The sequence below is a fragment of the Myxine glutinosa genome, chromosome 4 (assembly GCF_964187855.1).
Source record: "Myxine glutinosa chromosome 4, kmMyxGlut1.1, whole genome shotgun sequence".
Lineage (NCBI taxonomy): Eukaryota > Metazoa > Chordata > Myxini > Myxiniformes > Myxinidae > Myxine > Myxine glutinosa.
Window position 1 is genome coordinate 60,777,241 of NC_136264.1, and position 16,301 is coordinate 60,793,541.

General features: G+C 44.3%; 1 protein-coding gene across 1 annotated transcript in view; it reads left to right on the forward strand.

The window, feature by feature from the left end:
• Positions 1-16,039, forward strand: part of LOC137424686 (zona pellucida sperm-binding protein 2) — a 62,454-nt gene extending 46,415 nt beyond the window's left edge. Inside the window, exons 11-12 of the mRNA XM_078775226.1 lie at positions 15,339-15,669; positions 15,991-16,039. Coding sequence (XP_078631352.1) covers positions 15,339-15,669; positions 15,991-16,039 — 380 coding nt within the window. The remainder of the gene's footprint in view (positions 1-15,338; positions 15,670-15,990) is intronic.
• The last annotated feature ends 262 nt before the right edge of the window (positions 16,040-16,301 follow it).

Here is a 16,301-nt window from a genome sequence, read left to right on the forward strand (position 1 = left end):
TTTAAGTTGATTTTCATTCTGAAACTAAATGTTTAAATTGATCGACACTCTGAGGTAGAGATATAATGTGATGCCATATATGTTCCTGATCAATGTTTGTGTTTGCTTCCGTGTTTTATAAATTTCCATGTGCCCTTCCGACTCGAACAGGATCGTGTGAGATCTCGTGAGCATGCGATGCAGCTCATGGCCTACAATAATGCACTTATGATATGCCCAGTTTCATATTCATACAGTGATGCCTCGCCATCCCTGCAGACAACATGGGTGGAGGATTGGTTGTGGATACCTCTCAAGTGACAGTAAGTTATGAAGAAAATCGGTGAGGAGAAAGCGACCAGGTAGATGCACAACCTTGGCATATACCTTCGAGGTACGACTTCCCCTGAGTGTCATCGGTGACCCCTGTCAAGCAGCCAAGGCCATACGGCCTCACGGGGAAAGCAAAATGTCTGGCTGTAAAAAAATATGCCAAATAATAATAATAATAATAATACATTTATTTTATATAGCGCTTTTCAAGAAGCCCAAAGGCGCTTTGACAGAGTACAAAAAACAAGTGCAAAAAGACAAAAATCAATAGGTAAATAATCAAAGCAAAAGGAAGGAGAAGGAGAAGAGACAGTCAGGAGTTAAATGCTGTGGGTTAAATGTTGAATGCAGTGTTGAACAGGTAGGTCTTGAGTGATGTTTTGAACGTGGTGAGTGAGGAGGAGTCTCTGATGGTGTGAGGTAGTGAGTTCCAGAGGGTGGGAGCAGCGATGGAGAAGGCCCTGTCCCCCCAGGATCTGAATTTGGTCCGGATGGGGGGGGGGGGTGTCAGGAGGTTGGTCCAGCAGAGCGGAGGTTGCGGGTGGGAGTGTGTCTGGAGGGACGGTCAGTTAGGGAGGATGGGGCCAGGTTATGGAGGGCTTTGTAGGTCAAGAGGTGGATTTTGTACTGGATTCTCTGGGGGATGGGGAGCCAGTGAAGCTTATAAAGGACGGGGGTGATGTGGTCATGGGTCCGGGAATGGGTGAGTAGACGGGCAGCGGAGTTCTGAATGTATTGGAGTTTATTGGTGATTATTGAGGGTGAACCATAGAGGAGGCTGTTGCAGTAGTCCAGGCGGGAGGTGATGAAGGCGTGGATGAGGGTTTCTGCAGCCGTGGAGGAGAGGGATGGATGGAGACGGGCGATGTTTTTCAGGTGAAAGAAGGCTGTCTTTGTGATCTGTTTAGTGTATTTGTCGAAGGAGAGGGTTTGGTCAAAGATGATGCCAAGATTCCGGATGTGAGGGGAGGCGGATACTGGGAAACCGTCGATGTTGAGGGCAAAGTTATGGGTGGATTTGGTGAGCGTTTTTGGGCCAATGATGATTATTTCAGATTTATCACAGCTAAGTTTGAGGAAGTTGATTTGAAGCCAGGATTTTATTTCAGTGATGCAGTTTGTCAGGATAGAGTGGGTGGCGGTGGAGATGGACTTGGTGGAGATGAAAAGCTGGATGTCATCGGCGAAGCAGTGGAATTGGAGACCATGACGGCGGATTAAGTGACCAAGGGGGGACAGGTACAGGATGAAGAGGAGGGGGCCAATAACTGAACCTTGGGGGACACCTTGGGGGAGGGGAGCAGTGGGGGATTTGCAGTTATTGGTGGAGATGAACTGGCGTCTGTCAGAGAGGTATGATTTGATCCAAGAGAGGGCAGTGCCGGTAATGTTAAAGGTGGTTTCAAGTCGGGTGATGAGGATGGTGTGATTGATGGTGTCAAAGGCGGCACTGAGGTCGAGGAGGATGAGAATGTTGAGGTTGCCGGTGTCAGAGGAGAGGAGAAGGTCGTTGGTGATTTTGAGGAGAGCAGTTTCAGTACTGTGGTTGGAGCGGAATCCGGATTGGAATGTTTCATACAGGTTATTGGCAGAGAGGTGATGTTTGAGTTGAGTGGCTACAGTGCGTTCCAAAACTTTTGACAGAAAGGGTAGGTTGGAGATGGGTCTGAAGTTGTTTAAGGTGTCAGGGTTTAGTCCAGGTTTTTTCAGAATGGGGGTAACAGCAGCAATTTTGAGGGATGGTGGGACGATGCCTGTAGACAGGGAGGAGTTTATTGTTGCAGTGATAAGTGGAGAGAGAGCAGGAAGGGAGGCCTTGACAAAGCTGGAGGGGATTGCGTCAAGAGTGCAGGTGGCAGTTTTCATTCCTATGAGGAGTTCAGAGAGGTCAGTAGGGGAGACTGGGGAGAACTGAGACAGGGGTTGGCAGGATAAGGGGGGGCAGGTGGTTTGAGGGGGAGTGGGTGCGGTGGTGGTTAAGCTGTTGTAGATGTTGTCAATTTTGCTTTGGAAGAATGAAAGGAAGGAGATGCAGTTTTCTACTGTGAATGACTGGGTGGTGGTGTTCAGGGGGCTGAGGAGTTTGTTTATTGTAGAGAAGAGTGCTTTTGGGTTTCCAGAGCCAGAGTGGATAATTTTAGAGTAGTAGGCGGAGCGGGCATGGGAGAGGGCATCTTTGTAGTGCTGTAGGTGGTCCTTGTAGGCTTGGAAGTGAATTGTGAGACCTGTTTTATTGCGGAGTCTTTCAAGTTGGCGAGCACGAGTTTTCATCAGGCGGAGTTCAGGGGTAAACCAGGGAGCAGAATGGGTGAAAGAAACTGTTTTGGTTTTTATAGGCGCAAGCTGGTCAAGGCAGGAGGAGAGAGTGTGGTTGTAGTAGTCAGTGAGGTCAGAAGGGGTGTGGAGGTCAACGAAGGGAGAAGTGGACATTTTTTCAGAGAGGGTAGATGAGAATGAGGTCGGTGAAAGAGCGTTTAGCTTACGGAAGTTGATAGTGCGATAATGCCTTGGTGCTGGGGTGGGGACGTTGATGGTCATATTGATGGCTAAGTGGTCAGAGAGGGTGAGGTCGGAGCCAGAGAGATGGTGCAAAATTAATCCAGTAGAGCAGACAAGATCCAGAATGTGCCCACAGTTCTGGGTAGGAAAGTTGACATGTTGAGTGAGGTTAAAGCAGGTGAGTAAATCAGTGAAGTCAGTGGTTATTGTGGAGTCAGTGGAGTCCATGTGGATATTGAAATCACCGAGGAGGAGGATTGAGGGGGAGAGGGAACAGAGCTGGGTCAGAAAGTAGGAGAAGTCAGACAGGAATGATGGGTGTGGTTTGGGAGGATGGTAGACGACAGCCATGACTGACTGCGTGTGACCAGAGAGTTTAAAAGCCAGGTGTTCAAATGATGGAGCAGATGAGATGGAGATGAGGCTGGTCTTGATGTCCTGTCGGTGTATTATGGCAATTCCACCACCTCGGCCCTCCGAGCGTGGTTTATTGATGTATGAATATCCATTGGGTGTTGTGAGGTTGAGTGAGAAGTAGTCCAGAGGTTGTTGCCAGGTTTCAGTGAGACAGAGAAAGTCCAGTTTATTATCCAGAATGTAGTCGTTCAGGATGAGGCTTTTGTTGTTGAGGGACCGGGTATTGAACAGAGTGAGCTTCATGTTTGTTTGTACGGTGGGGATGAACTCAGGTGATTTAGCCAGGGTTTGCAGACAGGAGGTGCGATCGTGTGCGTTGCTGTGACCAGGTGCGCTGGGACGATGAGTGGGAGTGCACTGAGCCGACCAGAGTACGGGAATGAAGTGACCTGTTTGTAAGTAAACAAACTTACGACCAGAGCCTCTATGAATATATCTGGGTCGTCGCAGGAGTCCGTGGTATTTGATTGCAGAGATGCATGATGGGGTGGAGTAAGTGTTGAGCAGAAGTAGCCTTGCAGCGGAGTACCTTAGAGCCATGTCAGGCAGGAGCGAAGGGGACGAGGACAAGGCCAAGGTCGAGGAGGACGAGTAGGCCTTGCCAGTGGAAGGCCAGTTTCCAAAGGTTTTGCTTCAACTGGGCAATGGTCATTGAAAATGGTCCTATACCAGTAGACACTGAGACTGGAGATGTCACAATACCCCCAAATTGTGGAACAATCATCAACACATCTGAAGAAATGCTAGAAAAGGTTTATCCGAGCCTCTCACAGAATTATAAAAACCATCAGTGGCTTTGTGAACGTGCCATCCTTGCTCCCAAAAATGACATTGTGCAGGATATTAATGCCACCATCATTCAACAGCTACCAGACCAATCCACATGGTACAAGTCAGTTGACACTGTAGTTGATCTTGACGATGCTGTCAACTATCCAACAGAGTTTCTAAACTCTCTTCAGCTCACTGGCTTTCCACCTCACAATCTGCAACTGAAAGTCGGAGCCCCCATTATGTTGCTACGAAATTTGGATGCACAAAAACTCTGTAACGGTACAAGACTCGCTGTCAAAACTCTTATGCCCCATGTGATCGAAGCCACCATTATGACTGGTTGTGCCAAGGGAGAGGATGTTTTTATTCCACGGATTCCCATCATCCCAGCAGATATGCCATTTCAGTTCAAGCACCTTCAGTTTCCAGTGAGACTATCATTTGTTATGACCATCAACAAGTCTCAGGGACAGTCTCTCAAGGTTGCTGGAGTTGAACTGACAAGTCCATCTTTCTCTCATGGTCAACTCTACGTTGCATGCTCACGTGTTGGGGCAAGCACACATCTTTTCATCAGAGCACCAAACGGCAGAACAAGAAATGTTGTCCACCCCAGAGCTCTTGCTGACTAAAACACAAGTCTGTTAATATTTTACCTAGGCAGCGCTGGTGGCCCAGTGGATCATGTGCTTGCTTGCCACGCAGATGATCCGCGTTCCAATCACAGCAGCGTGCAAAAATTTGTGAAGACCACCAAATGTGGCCCGTTCTGAAATATAGTCCATAAATGGATTGAACTTGGACCTACAGCACCAACTCACTCACTCTTTTCTAACTTAAATGACTTATCTTATAGCAAGTTCTTATGTTATGTACATATAATTTCATACAACATGAACTACATAACAACTTGCTATAAGTCAAGTCATTTACTTTCTACATATTTGGAACCCGGGCAACGGTACCTTTGCTCGTATGTATGTATATATATATATATATATATATATATATATATATATTGTTGTGGTTTTTAGAAACCTCCACTTTGTAAATATTTGTAATATTCCCTCATAAATAATCCCCTGTAAATACTCCCATTTTTGGTGTAAAGGTCAAAGGTCGCACCATAGTTAGGTCATATTGCAACACGTAGGACACCATCGGCTTCTTCTTTAGTTATCTCATTAGTATGTGTTTCAGGTAAGGATCTGTTTCCAATAGTTGAATCTGCGTTGCATTAATCAAATAACCGAGGCCCCTTCAATTACCCCCGATCTCTCTCTCTCTCCAAGTGCCAGTAGCACCTACAGGCGGGGCTTGTCCTTCCCAATGCTGTCACATAATCTTATTAGCAGCGTTCGCTGCATTGTGCCGTCGTCGCTGCCTTAGCGCTCGCTCCAAACTCCATTGAACATGTGGTCGGCTCGAGGAAAGAAGGGGCGGAGCCACGGGAAGAGGTGTGGCCTCGCCCACGAGCCGTCGAGAATGGAGCCAGTGAGCCCTCGCTGACCAACCAGGGCTGAGGTGAGCTCGTTAATGGGCGTAGCCCTATGAAGGCGGCTTGATTCCAACGCGCGATCATATAAGCGCGAGCGCGAAGCCCTTTGACGGTACTGCGCAGGAGCCATCAATTGTGTACGAACTGCGCGAGGGAAGGCCATTGATTATGCACTGCGCCGGGGGATGCTGATCGTGACGGACTGCGCCGGGGATGCTGATTGTGAACGAACTGCGTGGGGAGCGCTCGATTGATTGTCACGTTGTTGGAGCGACCTGCGCGAGGGTACCCTCTGAGACGAACGTTGGGAGAGAGAGTTGGCACAAAGATGATGTAGGCGGCATCCCAGTCCCTCGCATAATTATAAGGTCCGGTCGCGCGCCAGCGACACGCGAAGCTGCCTGCCATTCTTCGCGGTGGACCCGGAGCTTGGAACCATCTGCTTGGACCCTTCTCCTCCTTCCCACCACCACCACCCCATTCGTGTAAGTGTGTTTGTACTGTCCTGGGCGTGTTATATAAGACTGTATAAGGTTGCCCTATGTCCTTTTATTTCCTCAAGCCAGCTTAATAGACGAGGAGATTAAACCCCCCTCGGTAAGGGGAGTGCCGTAATTTGAGATCCGCAACAATATATTTACGATCTTATTCTCCACAGATTCCCTACTTATGTACATCGATGATCTTCTTTGCGTCACACGGTCCATGCTAAACTATACATTCCTATTTCCACTACGTTATGTCATCCCTACCCGCACAAACGTAACCATATATATTTTTGTGCATGACCTCAGTTAAAAAAATATATAATAATCAAACAAAATAATTTTGACATCATAGGTCACATGGTTCAGCCACCATATTGTTTTTCATGAAAAACATTAAAAACCCTTTTTCTCCGAAACGACTGAACAGATCGATCCCATACTTTGCATGCATGACCGCATACACATGATGAACAAAACGTTCCTTGACCATGACATCATAGGTCACATGGTTTTGGAGTTGTGATATTTTGAAGCATAAACTTCAAAACCTATCTCCTCCCTCATTTTTTAAGATGTCAAGGGGAAACTTTACAAATATGCTGCTCATGTATGGAAGCTCAAATGTTTTTTTGGGAATTTGTGATGAGTCACATGGTTTGGCAGCAATAAGTAATTGAACGAATTTTTAAAAAACCTATCTCTTGAACCGCTGCATTGATTGATGTGGAATAAGTGTTTAAAATTTCAACATGATTGGTTGTACGGTGTGGAAGTCAGAAGTCGTTATTTTTGGAAGAAGAATAAGAAACTCACCATTCTTTTCTTCTCAAGCCATGTGACCGATTGTGCCACTGCCATTTTTCAGATTTATTTCCTTTAAAAAATCATTCTCTTCAATAGTTGGAGCGATTGACATAATTTTCACCATAGGAGTGCCTCCACCAGTAGAATAGTTTAATGGTAATTATGATGTCATAGGTCATGTGGTACGGGCACCATCTTGGAGAAACTGAAAAACTTTGCACCACTATATCTCCAAAAGTGCTGCATAGAAAGAATTGATACATAGCTCATTGAAAAGAACTCCCCATGTCGAATAACATTTGTGAATGATGTCATAGGTGTCATATGTCAAGGGCCTTTCACTCACTCACCGCAGACAGGTTGGTGGTCTTTCCGTCTTCTACCGACTCCTCTCTGGCCGTGCCCCCCCAGCTCTCTCTGGGCTCTGTCCCCCAAATATTCCTACAGGTCGCACAAGATCTGCCTGCAACCCTCTTTTGGTTAAATTCCCAAAATCAAGCCTCTCTGCTCACCTTCACTCCTTCATTCCTCTTTTCTCCAGCCTCTGGAACAAACTCCCTCACTCTCTTCAATCCCACTCCACCCTCCAGGTCTTTAAAACAGCTGTTCATCACCATCTCTTATATTCCCCCATCCAAAACCTTGATCTTTTCTACCCCTGCTAATTTCACCCCAAATCCACTTTTTTGAAATACCAACTTCTGTCCTGGAAGTCCTTGGTGTCCTTGTGTTTTATACTCTCCCACCCCCCCCCCCCATTCCCACGCCTCCTCCTCCCAAGCCCTCTCCCTCCCACACATCTCCCTGCTCTCAAATGTTGTGTTTGTGTTCTTCCCCTTCTCTCCCCATCTTGTCTTCCGCTCCCTCTTTTTATATATTTTGTTTGTCTGTTTGATTTGTTTGTGAAATAAATGTTAGCTCTTTCACGAGCCTCGATTCTGTATACAAAAAAAAAAAAAAAATTCTTCACCATTGATAGATCGTGTGAAAAGCGATATATAACATGATATTTAAAAATTGTGGATGGATTGGACGAAATTGGTGCGGAGGTTGTGTGTGACAAGGACGAATCGATTCGTTTTTGGTGAAGATCCAGATCCGGATCCAGCTCGTAGAATATTTAAGTAAATCTTCACCATTGAGTGATATGGCCAAAAACGATCTAGAGCAGGTTATCTCAAAAAGTTGTGGACGGATTTGGACGAAACTTGGTGGGAAGGTTGTGTGTGTGACAAGGACGAATCGATCGGATTTTGGTGAAGATCCAAATCCGGATCCAGCTAGTAGAATATTTAAGTAAATCTTCACCATTGAGTGATATGGCCAAAAACGATATATAGCAGGATATCTAAAAAAGTTGGGGACGGATTTGGAAGAAATTTGTTGGGGAGGTTGTGTGTGACAAGGACTAATCGATTCGATTTTGGTGAAGATCTGATTATGGATTCGGCTGCAATAATTATTTAATTTTTAAGTGATTCTTCACCATTGATAGATCGGGTGAAAAGCGATATATATCAGGATATCTCAAAAAGTTGTGGATGGATTTGAACGAAACCTGGTGGGGAGGTTGTGTGTGTGACAAGGACGAATCGATTCGATTTTGGTGAAGATCTGAATATGGATTCGGATACGAGAATTATTTAATTTTTAAGTGATTCTTCACCATTGAGAGGTCGGGTGAAAAACGATATATAGCAGGATATCTCAAAAAGTTGCAGATGGATTTGGACGAAACCTGGTGGGGAGGTTGTGTGTGTGACAAGGACGAAACGATTCGTTTTTGGTGAAGATCTGAATATGGATTCGGCTGCAATAATTATTTAATTTTTAAGTGATTCTTCACCATTGATAGATCGGGTGAAAAACGATATATAGCAGGACATCTCAAAAAGTTGGACATGGATTTGGACGAAACTTGATGGGGAGGTTTTTTGTCTGACAAGTAAGCATCGATTAAATTTTGGTGAAGATCTGAATTTGGATTCGGCTGCAATAATTATTTAATTTTTAAGTGTGAAGTGTGAAGTGTTAAGCTCGTCAGCGAGAAGTGTGAAGGCCTGAAGGTGAGCCATGAAGGTCAGCTAGTCAGCCAAAATAAGTTGTTTCATACCTCTCCCACCCCCTCCCCTTCCCCTGCCCTCTCCCTCCCACAGATCTCCCGATGTCCCTGTTCTCTACTATTGTACTTGTGCGCTTCCCTCTCTCTCCCCATATTTACTCCCACACCTTTTATTACATGTTTTATGTGTCCATTTATGGTTCCTTGTGATTAATGTTAGCTCTTACACGAGCCTCGATCTTGGAAACAACAAAAAAGAAAAGAAAAAAAGGGATTCTTCACAATAGAGAGATCGGGTGAAAAGCGATCTTTATCAGGATAGCTCAAAGAGTTGTGGATGGATTTGGACGAAACTTGATGGGGAGGTTGTGTGTGTGACAAGGACGAATCGATTCGATTTTGGTGAAGATCTGAATCTGGATTCGGATACGAGAATTATTTAATTTTTAAGTGATTCTTCACCATTGAGAGATCGGGTGAAAAGCGATATATAACATGATATTTAAAAAAGTTATGGACGAGTTATGAATAAACTTGGTGGATGCGTTGGTTTGGTGACAAGAACAAGCCGATAAGATTTTGGTTGATGTAAAGATTTTGGATGCACAATGTAAACTGCTCAGCAGGTGGAGGTGTGCTCTTTACCGAGTGCAGTTCTAGTTTGTGTCGTTCCATTGGAGCTTTCTGATGTGGAATCTCTGATTTGTGTAGTTCTCACGAAATGATTGTTATGATCTCCTAAGTTAATCAGGCTAATTAACTACAAATAATCCGGAAGAATTCCCGTGACGAAAGCATGCCCCCCCCCCCCGCCCGGATCCGCCAGTGCTTCGTTCCATTGCTCAGGTGGTCTGAGGTGCTCGCCCCACAACACAGGCCCCATGTACTTCTGTGTCATAGGATTGTCCCTCTTCTGAGCCATTGGTCACCTCAAAAGTATCATGTAATAACGTTAATGATGCCCCCTTCTCTTTCCCCTCTTTCTGCTTCCCCTCCCTCCTACGAACCTTTATCTCGCCCCTCTTGCTCCTCCTTCTCTCCCTCCTATTACTGTCATTCCTCACCCCCCTCTCATTGCTCTTCTCCCCTCATCCCCCTCCCCTTATCTTCCCTCTTCTTCTTCTTCTCCTCTGCTTCCCCGCTTTGGAACCTCCAACTACCACGACCAATGCACCCCAGTCTGAGTCTACCACTCCCACACTTTCCGAGTTACCTCAACCTTGCAGTACGCCTGCTAAAGACAACATCGCCATTGTTACAACTATTGACCCACAAAACATGTTTGTTGTCCCGACTGCATCCTCGGTGAGTGCAGGTATTGCTTTCTATATCTCCGCACACCTTCCCGTCTCCTCTCTTGATTTTAAAGAAATTGTACCTGGATATTTAGCTTCCATTGAATTTTTATATAACCATAAGTGGATGATAATCGTTAATGTTTATGCCCCAAGTGACAGCACAGCCACGATGGCTTTCTTCACTGAATCCTTTACCTTCCTCAATCATCTTGTCCCTGATGCCGTTCTGTGCTTAGGTGGTGATTTTAATTGCACATTCGTCCCAGCCAAGGATCGGAACAGCCCTGAACCCCATCCAGCTAGTGCTAGGCCTCTGTCTGCGCTTCTGTCTCGAAATTATCTTGGTGATGTTTGGCGACTACAGCATGGGAACACTCAGCAATTTACTTGGTGTCGTTGCCGGTTAAACAACTTGTCGCTTGCAAGGCTTGATACATTGTATATATGAGCCTCTCCTTTTTAAACCTTGTTAGGTTTGCTGATATTACTCCTTCGGGTTTTCTGACCATTTTTAAATTAAAATGCGTCTTTCTTTCCCGAGCCCTCAGAGACATACTTCGCATTGGTCTTTTAATATTTATCTTTTAAATGATTCCTTTTTTAAACTATCTTTTAAAATGAAGCCGATTGTGAGGGCCTTTTACTCACTCACCGCAGGCAGGTTGGTGGTGTTTCTGTCTTCTACCGACTCTTCTACCGACTCTTCTACCGACTTCTACCGACTTCTGTCTTCTACCGACTCCTCTCCGGCCTTGCTCCTCCAGCTCTCTCTGCGCTCTGTCCCCCAAATATTCCTTCAGGTCGCACAAGATCTGCCAGCAACCCTCTTATGGTGAAACTGCCAAAATCAAGCCTCTCTGCTCACCTTCACTCCTTCATTCCTCTTTTCTCCCGCCTCTGGAACAAACTCCCTCCCTCTCTTCAATCCCACTCCACCCTCCAGGTCTTTAAAACAGCTGTTCACCACCATCTCTTATCTTCCCCCATCCAAAACCTTGATCTTTTCTATCCCCGCAAATTTCACCAAAATTCCACTTTTTTGAAATACCAACTTCTGTCCTGGAAGTCCTTGGTGTCCTTGTGTTTTATACTTCTCCCACCCCCCCCCTCCCCCTTTCCACGCCTCCTCCCCCCAAGCCCTCTCCCTCCTACAAATCTCCCTGCTCTTAAATGTTGTGTGCTCTCAAGTGTTTGTGTGCTTCCCCTTCTCTTGTCTTCCGCTCCCTCTTTTTATATATTTTGTTTGTCTGGTTGATTTGTTTGTGAAGTAAATGTCAGCTCTTTCACGAGCCTCGATTCAGTATACAAAAAAAAAAAACACAAAAAAACAAAACAAGATACTTCCAAGAACTTGACAATCTCTGAAGTTGTGGGTCAGCAGCATAGCTATGGTCTACAAGGAGAGATGTCTCATGTTGCTTGGGTGGACACATTTCTTTTGTAGGCTGGTCACGTTTTTTTGGAGACTTTCGTGACTTTGTGGTCCTTCGATGGCAAAAAATTGTAGGCACTGCAGAATTCTTCAGCTTCATTTTCTGATCAGCACATCCACATTCAAACTGATGAGGATCAAAATGTGCCTGTTTATCAAGAAAGAAGAAGAAATAGAAAGACATATGTATTCAAGATTGTCTGGGCTGCATCCCATTACAGGTTAATAATTCAATTTGTTAACCCGTTCTCTACTTGAACCGAGTGCTCCCTGTGTTAAAGGAATACAATACATGGGACTGAACAGTAACTTGACCTACCTCGCAAAGCTTTGAAGACGAAGCCGGCTTCCACCCCACACGGCTGACTTTATTCTCCCATATTTTACGTCTATTGGGATCTGAAGGGAATCTGTACATCTTGAAACCCTTGTCATGTCTATTTGTGCATCCAAATGCACAACAATCCGGCATTTTCAGTGAACTAAGGCTTCCGTAGGTAGTCGAATCGATTGTACTTGCATAACACGCGAACGCGAGAAGTTAAGCGAACGCGAATTTGGCCCCAAAATGGCTCCCTGAGTCACGTGACGGTATTTTTCCGGATCGTCATGTCGTAACTCTCTGTATAAAGGGACTCTACTTCCCACGCCTCCTCCCCCCAAGCCCTCTCCCTCCCACAGATCTCCCGATGTCCGTGCTCTCAAATGTTGTACTTGTGTGCTTCTCTCTCTCTCTCTCTCCCATCTTGTCCCCCGCTCCCTTTATTTCGTCTGTGTCGGTTTTTTTTTTTGTCATTAATGTTAGCTCTTACACGAGCCTCGATCTTGTATTAAAAAAAAAAAAAGTGCCTCCATTATGACATCATAATTCGACAAGTTAAAAAAAACTTCACCCGATTAGGATGAAATTTGTTGAGCACCATCGAGGGATTAATTGATTAAGAAAAATAATAATGACGTCATGAGTGACGTGCTTCATACACCATATTGTTTGAAAAGAAAAGCCTTAACCACTAAAAACCCCTTTTCTCTGAGATGGTTGAACATATTGAGCCCAAACTTTGCATGCATGATCGCATAGCCATGACGAACAAAACATTCATGTCGTAGGTCACATGGTTTGGGAGCTATAATTTTTTTGAAGCATAAACCTTTAAAAGCTATCTCCTCCCTCAATATTGAACCTATCGAGTGAAAACCTCAGAAATATGATCCCAATGTCGGACTGCTAAAATGCCCTTTGGGAATTTGCAACAGGTCACATGGTTTGCCAGTGATAAATAATCTTTAAAAAAGGAAATCTTTAAAAACTTGTATCTTTTGAACCGCTTCATTTGATCAACGTGAACCTTTCAAGTATGGTAGAAAGGGTCAAGTGGAATAGGGGCATGAAATTTCAACATGATTGGTTGTGTGGTGAGGAAGGGAGCAGTTGTTGTTGTGTGAAGAAGAAGAAACTCTACATTTTATCTTCTCCAGCCATGTGACTTTTCGGTGTAGCTTTAGTTATGATGAAAGTGGGGTTGTATCAAAGCGAGGTTGTTACAAAGCGGGGTTGTATCAAAGCATGTCCAATGAAAGTGGGGTTGTATCAAAGCAGGTTGAAACAAAGTGGTGTTGTATCAAAGTGTGGCCAATGAAAGCAGGGTTGTCTCAAAGCAGGTTGTACCAAAGCGAGGTCGTATCAATGTGTGCAATGAAAGTGGGGTTGTATCAAAGCGGGGTCGTATCAATGTGTGCAATGAAAGTGGGGTTGTATCAAAGCGGGGTCGTATCAATGTGTGCAATGAAAGTGGGGTTGTATCAAAGCGGGGTTGTATCAAAGCGGGGTTGTATCAAAGCATGTCCAATGAAAGTGGGGTTGTATCAAAGCATGTCCAATGAAAGTGGGGTTGTATCAAAGCGGGGTTGTATCAAAGTGGGGTTGTATCAAAGCATGTCCAATGAAAGTGGGGTTGTATCAAAGCGGGGTTGTATCAAAGTGGGGTTGTATCAAAGCATGTCCAATGAACGTGGGGTTGTATCAAAGCATGTCCAATGAAAGTGGGGTTGTATCAAAGCATGTCCAATGAAAGTGGGGTTGTATCAAAGCATGTCCAATGAAAGTGGGGTTGTATCAAAGCATGTCCAATGAAAGTGGGGTTGTATCAAAGCATGTCCAATGAAAGTGGGGTTGTATCAAAGCATGTCCAATGAAAGTGGGGTTGTATCAAAGCGGGGTTGTATCAAAGTGGGGTTGTATCAAAGCATGTCCAATGAAAGTGGGGTTGTATCAAAGCGGGGTTGTATCAAAGTGGGGTTGTATCAAAGCATGTCCAATGAAAGTGGGGTTGTATCAAAGCAGGTTGTAACAAAGCGGGGTCGTATCAATGTGTGCAATGAAAGTGGGGTTGTATCAAAGCGGGGTTGTATCAATGTGTGCAATGAAAGTGTGGTTGTATCAAAGCGGGGTTGTATCAAAGCATGTCCAATGAAAGTGGGGTTGTATCAAAGCAGATTGTAACAAAGTGGTGTTGTATCAAAGTGTGGCCAATGAAAGCAGGGTTGTCTCAAAGCAGGTTGTAACAAAGCGGGGTCGTATCAAAGTGTGGCCAATGAAAGCAGGGTTGTCTCAAAGCAGGTTGTAACAAAGTGGGGTCGTATCAATGTGTGCAATGAAAGTCGGGTTGTATCAAAGCAGGTTGTAACAAAGTGGGGTCGTATCAATGTGTGCAATGAAAGTCGGGTTGTATCAAAGCATGTCCAATGAAAGTGGGGTTGTATCAAAGCAGGTTGTAACAAAGCGGTGTTGTATCAAAGTGTGGCCAATGAAAGCAGGGTTGTCTCAAAGCAGGTTGCAACAAAGCGGGGTTGTATCAATGTGCAATGAAAGTGGGGTTGTATCAAAGCAGGTTGTAACAAAGCGGGGTTGTATCAAAGTGTGGCCAATGAAAGCAGGGTTGTCTCAAAGCAGGTTGCAACAAAGCGGGGTTGTATCAATGTGCAATGAAAGTGGGGTTGTATCAAAGCGGGAAGTCAGAGGAAACCGGTCATCACTGCCAGCAGTTATAAAGTGGCAGTTCAAGTTAATTTTAATTCTTCCTTTTCTTTCATCTTTTACTGTTTATTTCTTTATATATTGAAGGAGAGAAGTGAATTATTGCATAAAGTTTTCTGTAAGTCTCACTTAGCTGTGCCTGGATGGCTTTGAACGTAGTGGAGTGGTGGCTGAAACCTGAATCGTATCCAGGTTCCTCCTGATGACTCAGTCTTTGCTCATTGCCAATTTGGTTTCCTTCTGATTACTGCAATACAATATTTGGTCCTTCCATATGATTGTATATTGAAAAAAAGACAACTATATTTGACATTTTCTTTTCTTCCCATAAACCCTTTGGGGCAACTTATTTTAGGTTCTGAATTATAGGGGAGGGGGAGGGGGAAGGGAAGAGATGGTTGGGTGGGATTTGGATAGTCGCTCAAAGCACATTGTGTACTGCAAATGAGAAATTCACCTTTATAAGAAAAAGAAAAGCACACTTGATATCGCAAGATATGGCGCGAATCTTGAACATCAAGTAATCTTTTGTACATTTTCTTTTTTTTTCTGTTGCACAATGTTGCTAATCTCACATGATTGGAATTGACTTTAACAACCACTTGGCTATTTTAAAAGGCAACAGATTAAAAAAAATTGTGTTCTAGAAGCTGCTGGATATACTCTTGCAGCTTTCGCATTTTGTCAAGATTATGAATCTATAATTTTGCCTTACAGCTATTTGTGATGAGGTTGCACATCGCATGATTGCCAATGGTGGTACAGTTTACGCCATGGCCTTGGACATCACTCGGCTACAGCTAAATGGCTTTTTACTGCTGGGCCTTCCACGAGACAAAGGTCTGCTTTACAAATATGGAATCAAACCCTGGGAGAGCCAAACATGTTTTACATCTACGTCAATATACCGGCCCCAGCCTACGGTGTCAATGTGGTGGTCAGACTTTCTTCACCTTCATGAACTTTCCTTGTTCTCTCAATTGAAATTGTATATTTTCTCGTGTCTTGCATCTGTTAAGTTTAAGATTAATGCTTCTGTAAAAGGGGGGTAAGTGTCTGCCACGATAGAGGCGTTGTGAACAAAAGGTTTGTTAATCGGTTCTCATCCCAAAATAAAAACCAATAACCAATAAACGTTACATAATGTGTTCTGATATTCCACGTTACAATCAAAATGTATTATAGATAATTTCCACAAGGTGATAACTTACACTTACACTTGAAGAAAAATTGTTTTGGAATATACTGTAACCATGCCTAGGGCGGATCCATGGGGGGGGGGGGGGGTGACAGGGGTGACTAGTCACCTCCCTATTTTTGGAATAGCAATGTTTTAAAACAGAGGAAATTGTTTTTTTGGGTCTTTCAGATTTCCGTTTTGCAAGGGGCCTATGGAATCCATCTACATCGCCTGGTAATATTATCTATTAATTTAGTGTTCGTTATGGTTGAAGATAAGCTCTAATTAGCAGGAGGTAGGCCCTAGTTAGATGAATGCTGCCGAGGTGTAGGATAAGCCGCTGGGGCCTGACTAGGCCTAGGCCTAGTCGATCATATCCTACTGTTTGGGAATAGGCGTTCTGCATAGCCATAAGTTTCATCTTTATTGCAGTTATTCAACTTGATTATCAATTTATTTCAGATTTGAGCATGCGTTTGAAAAATGGACAACCCAAGGAA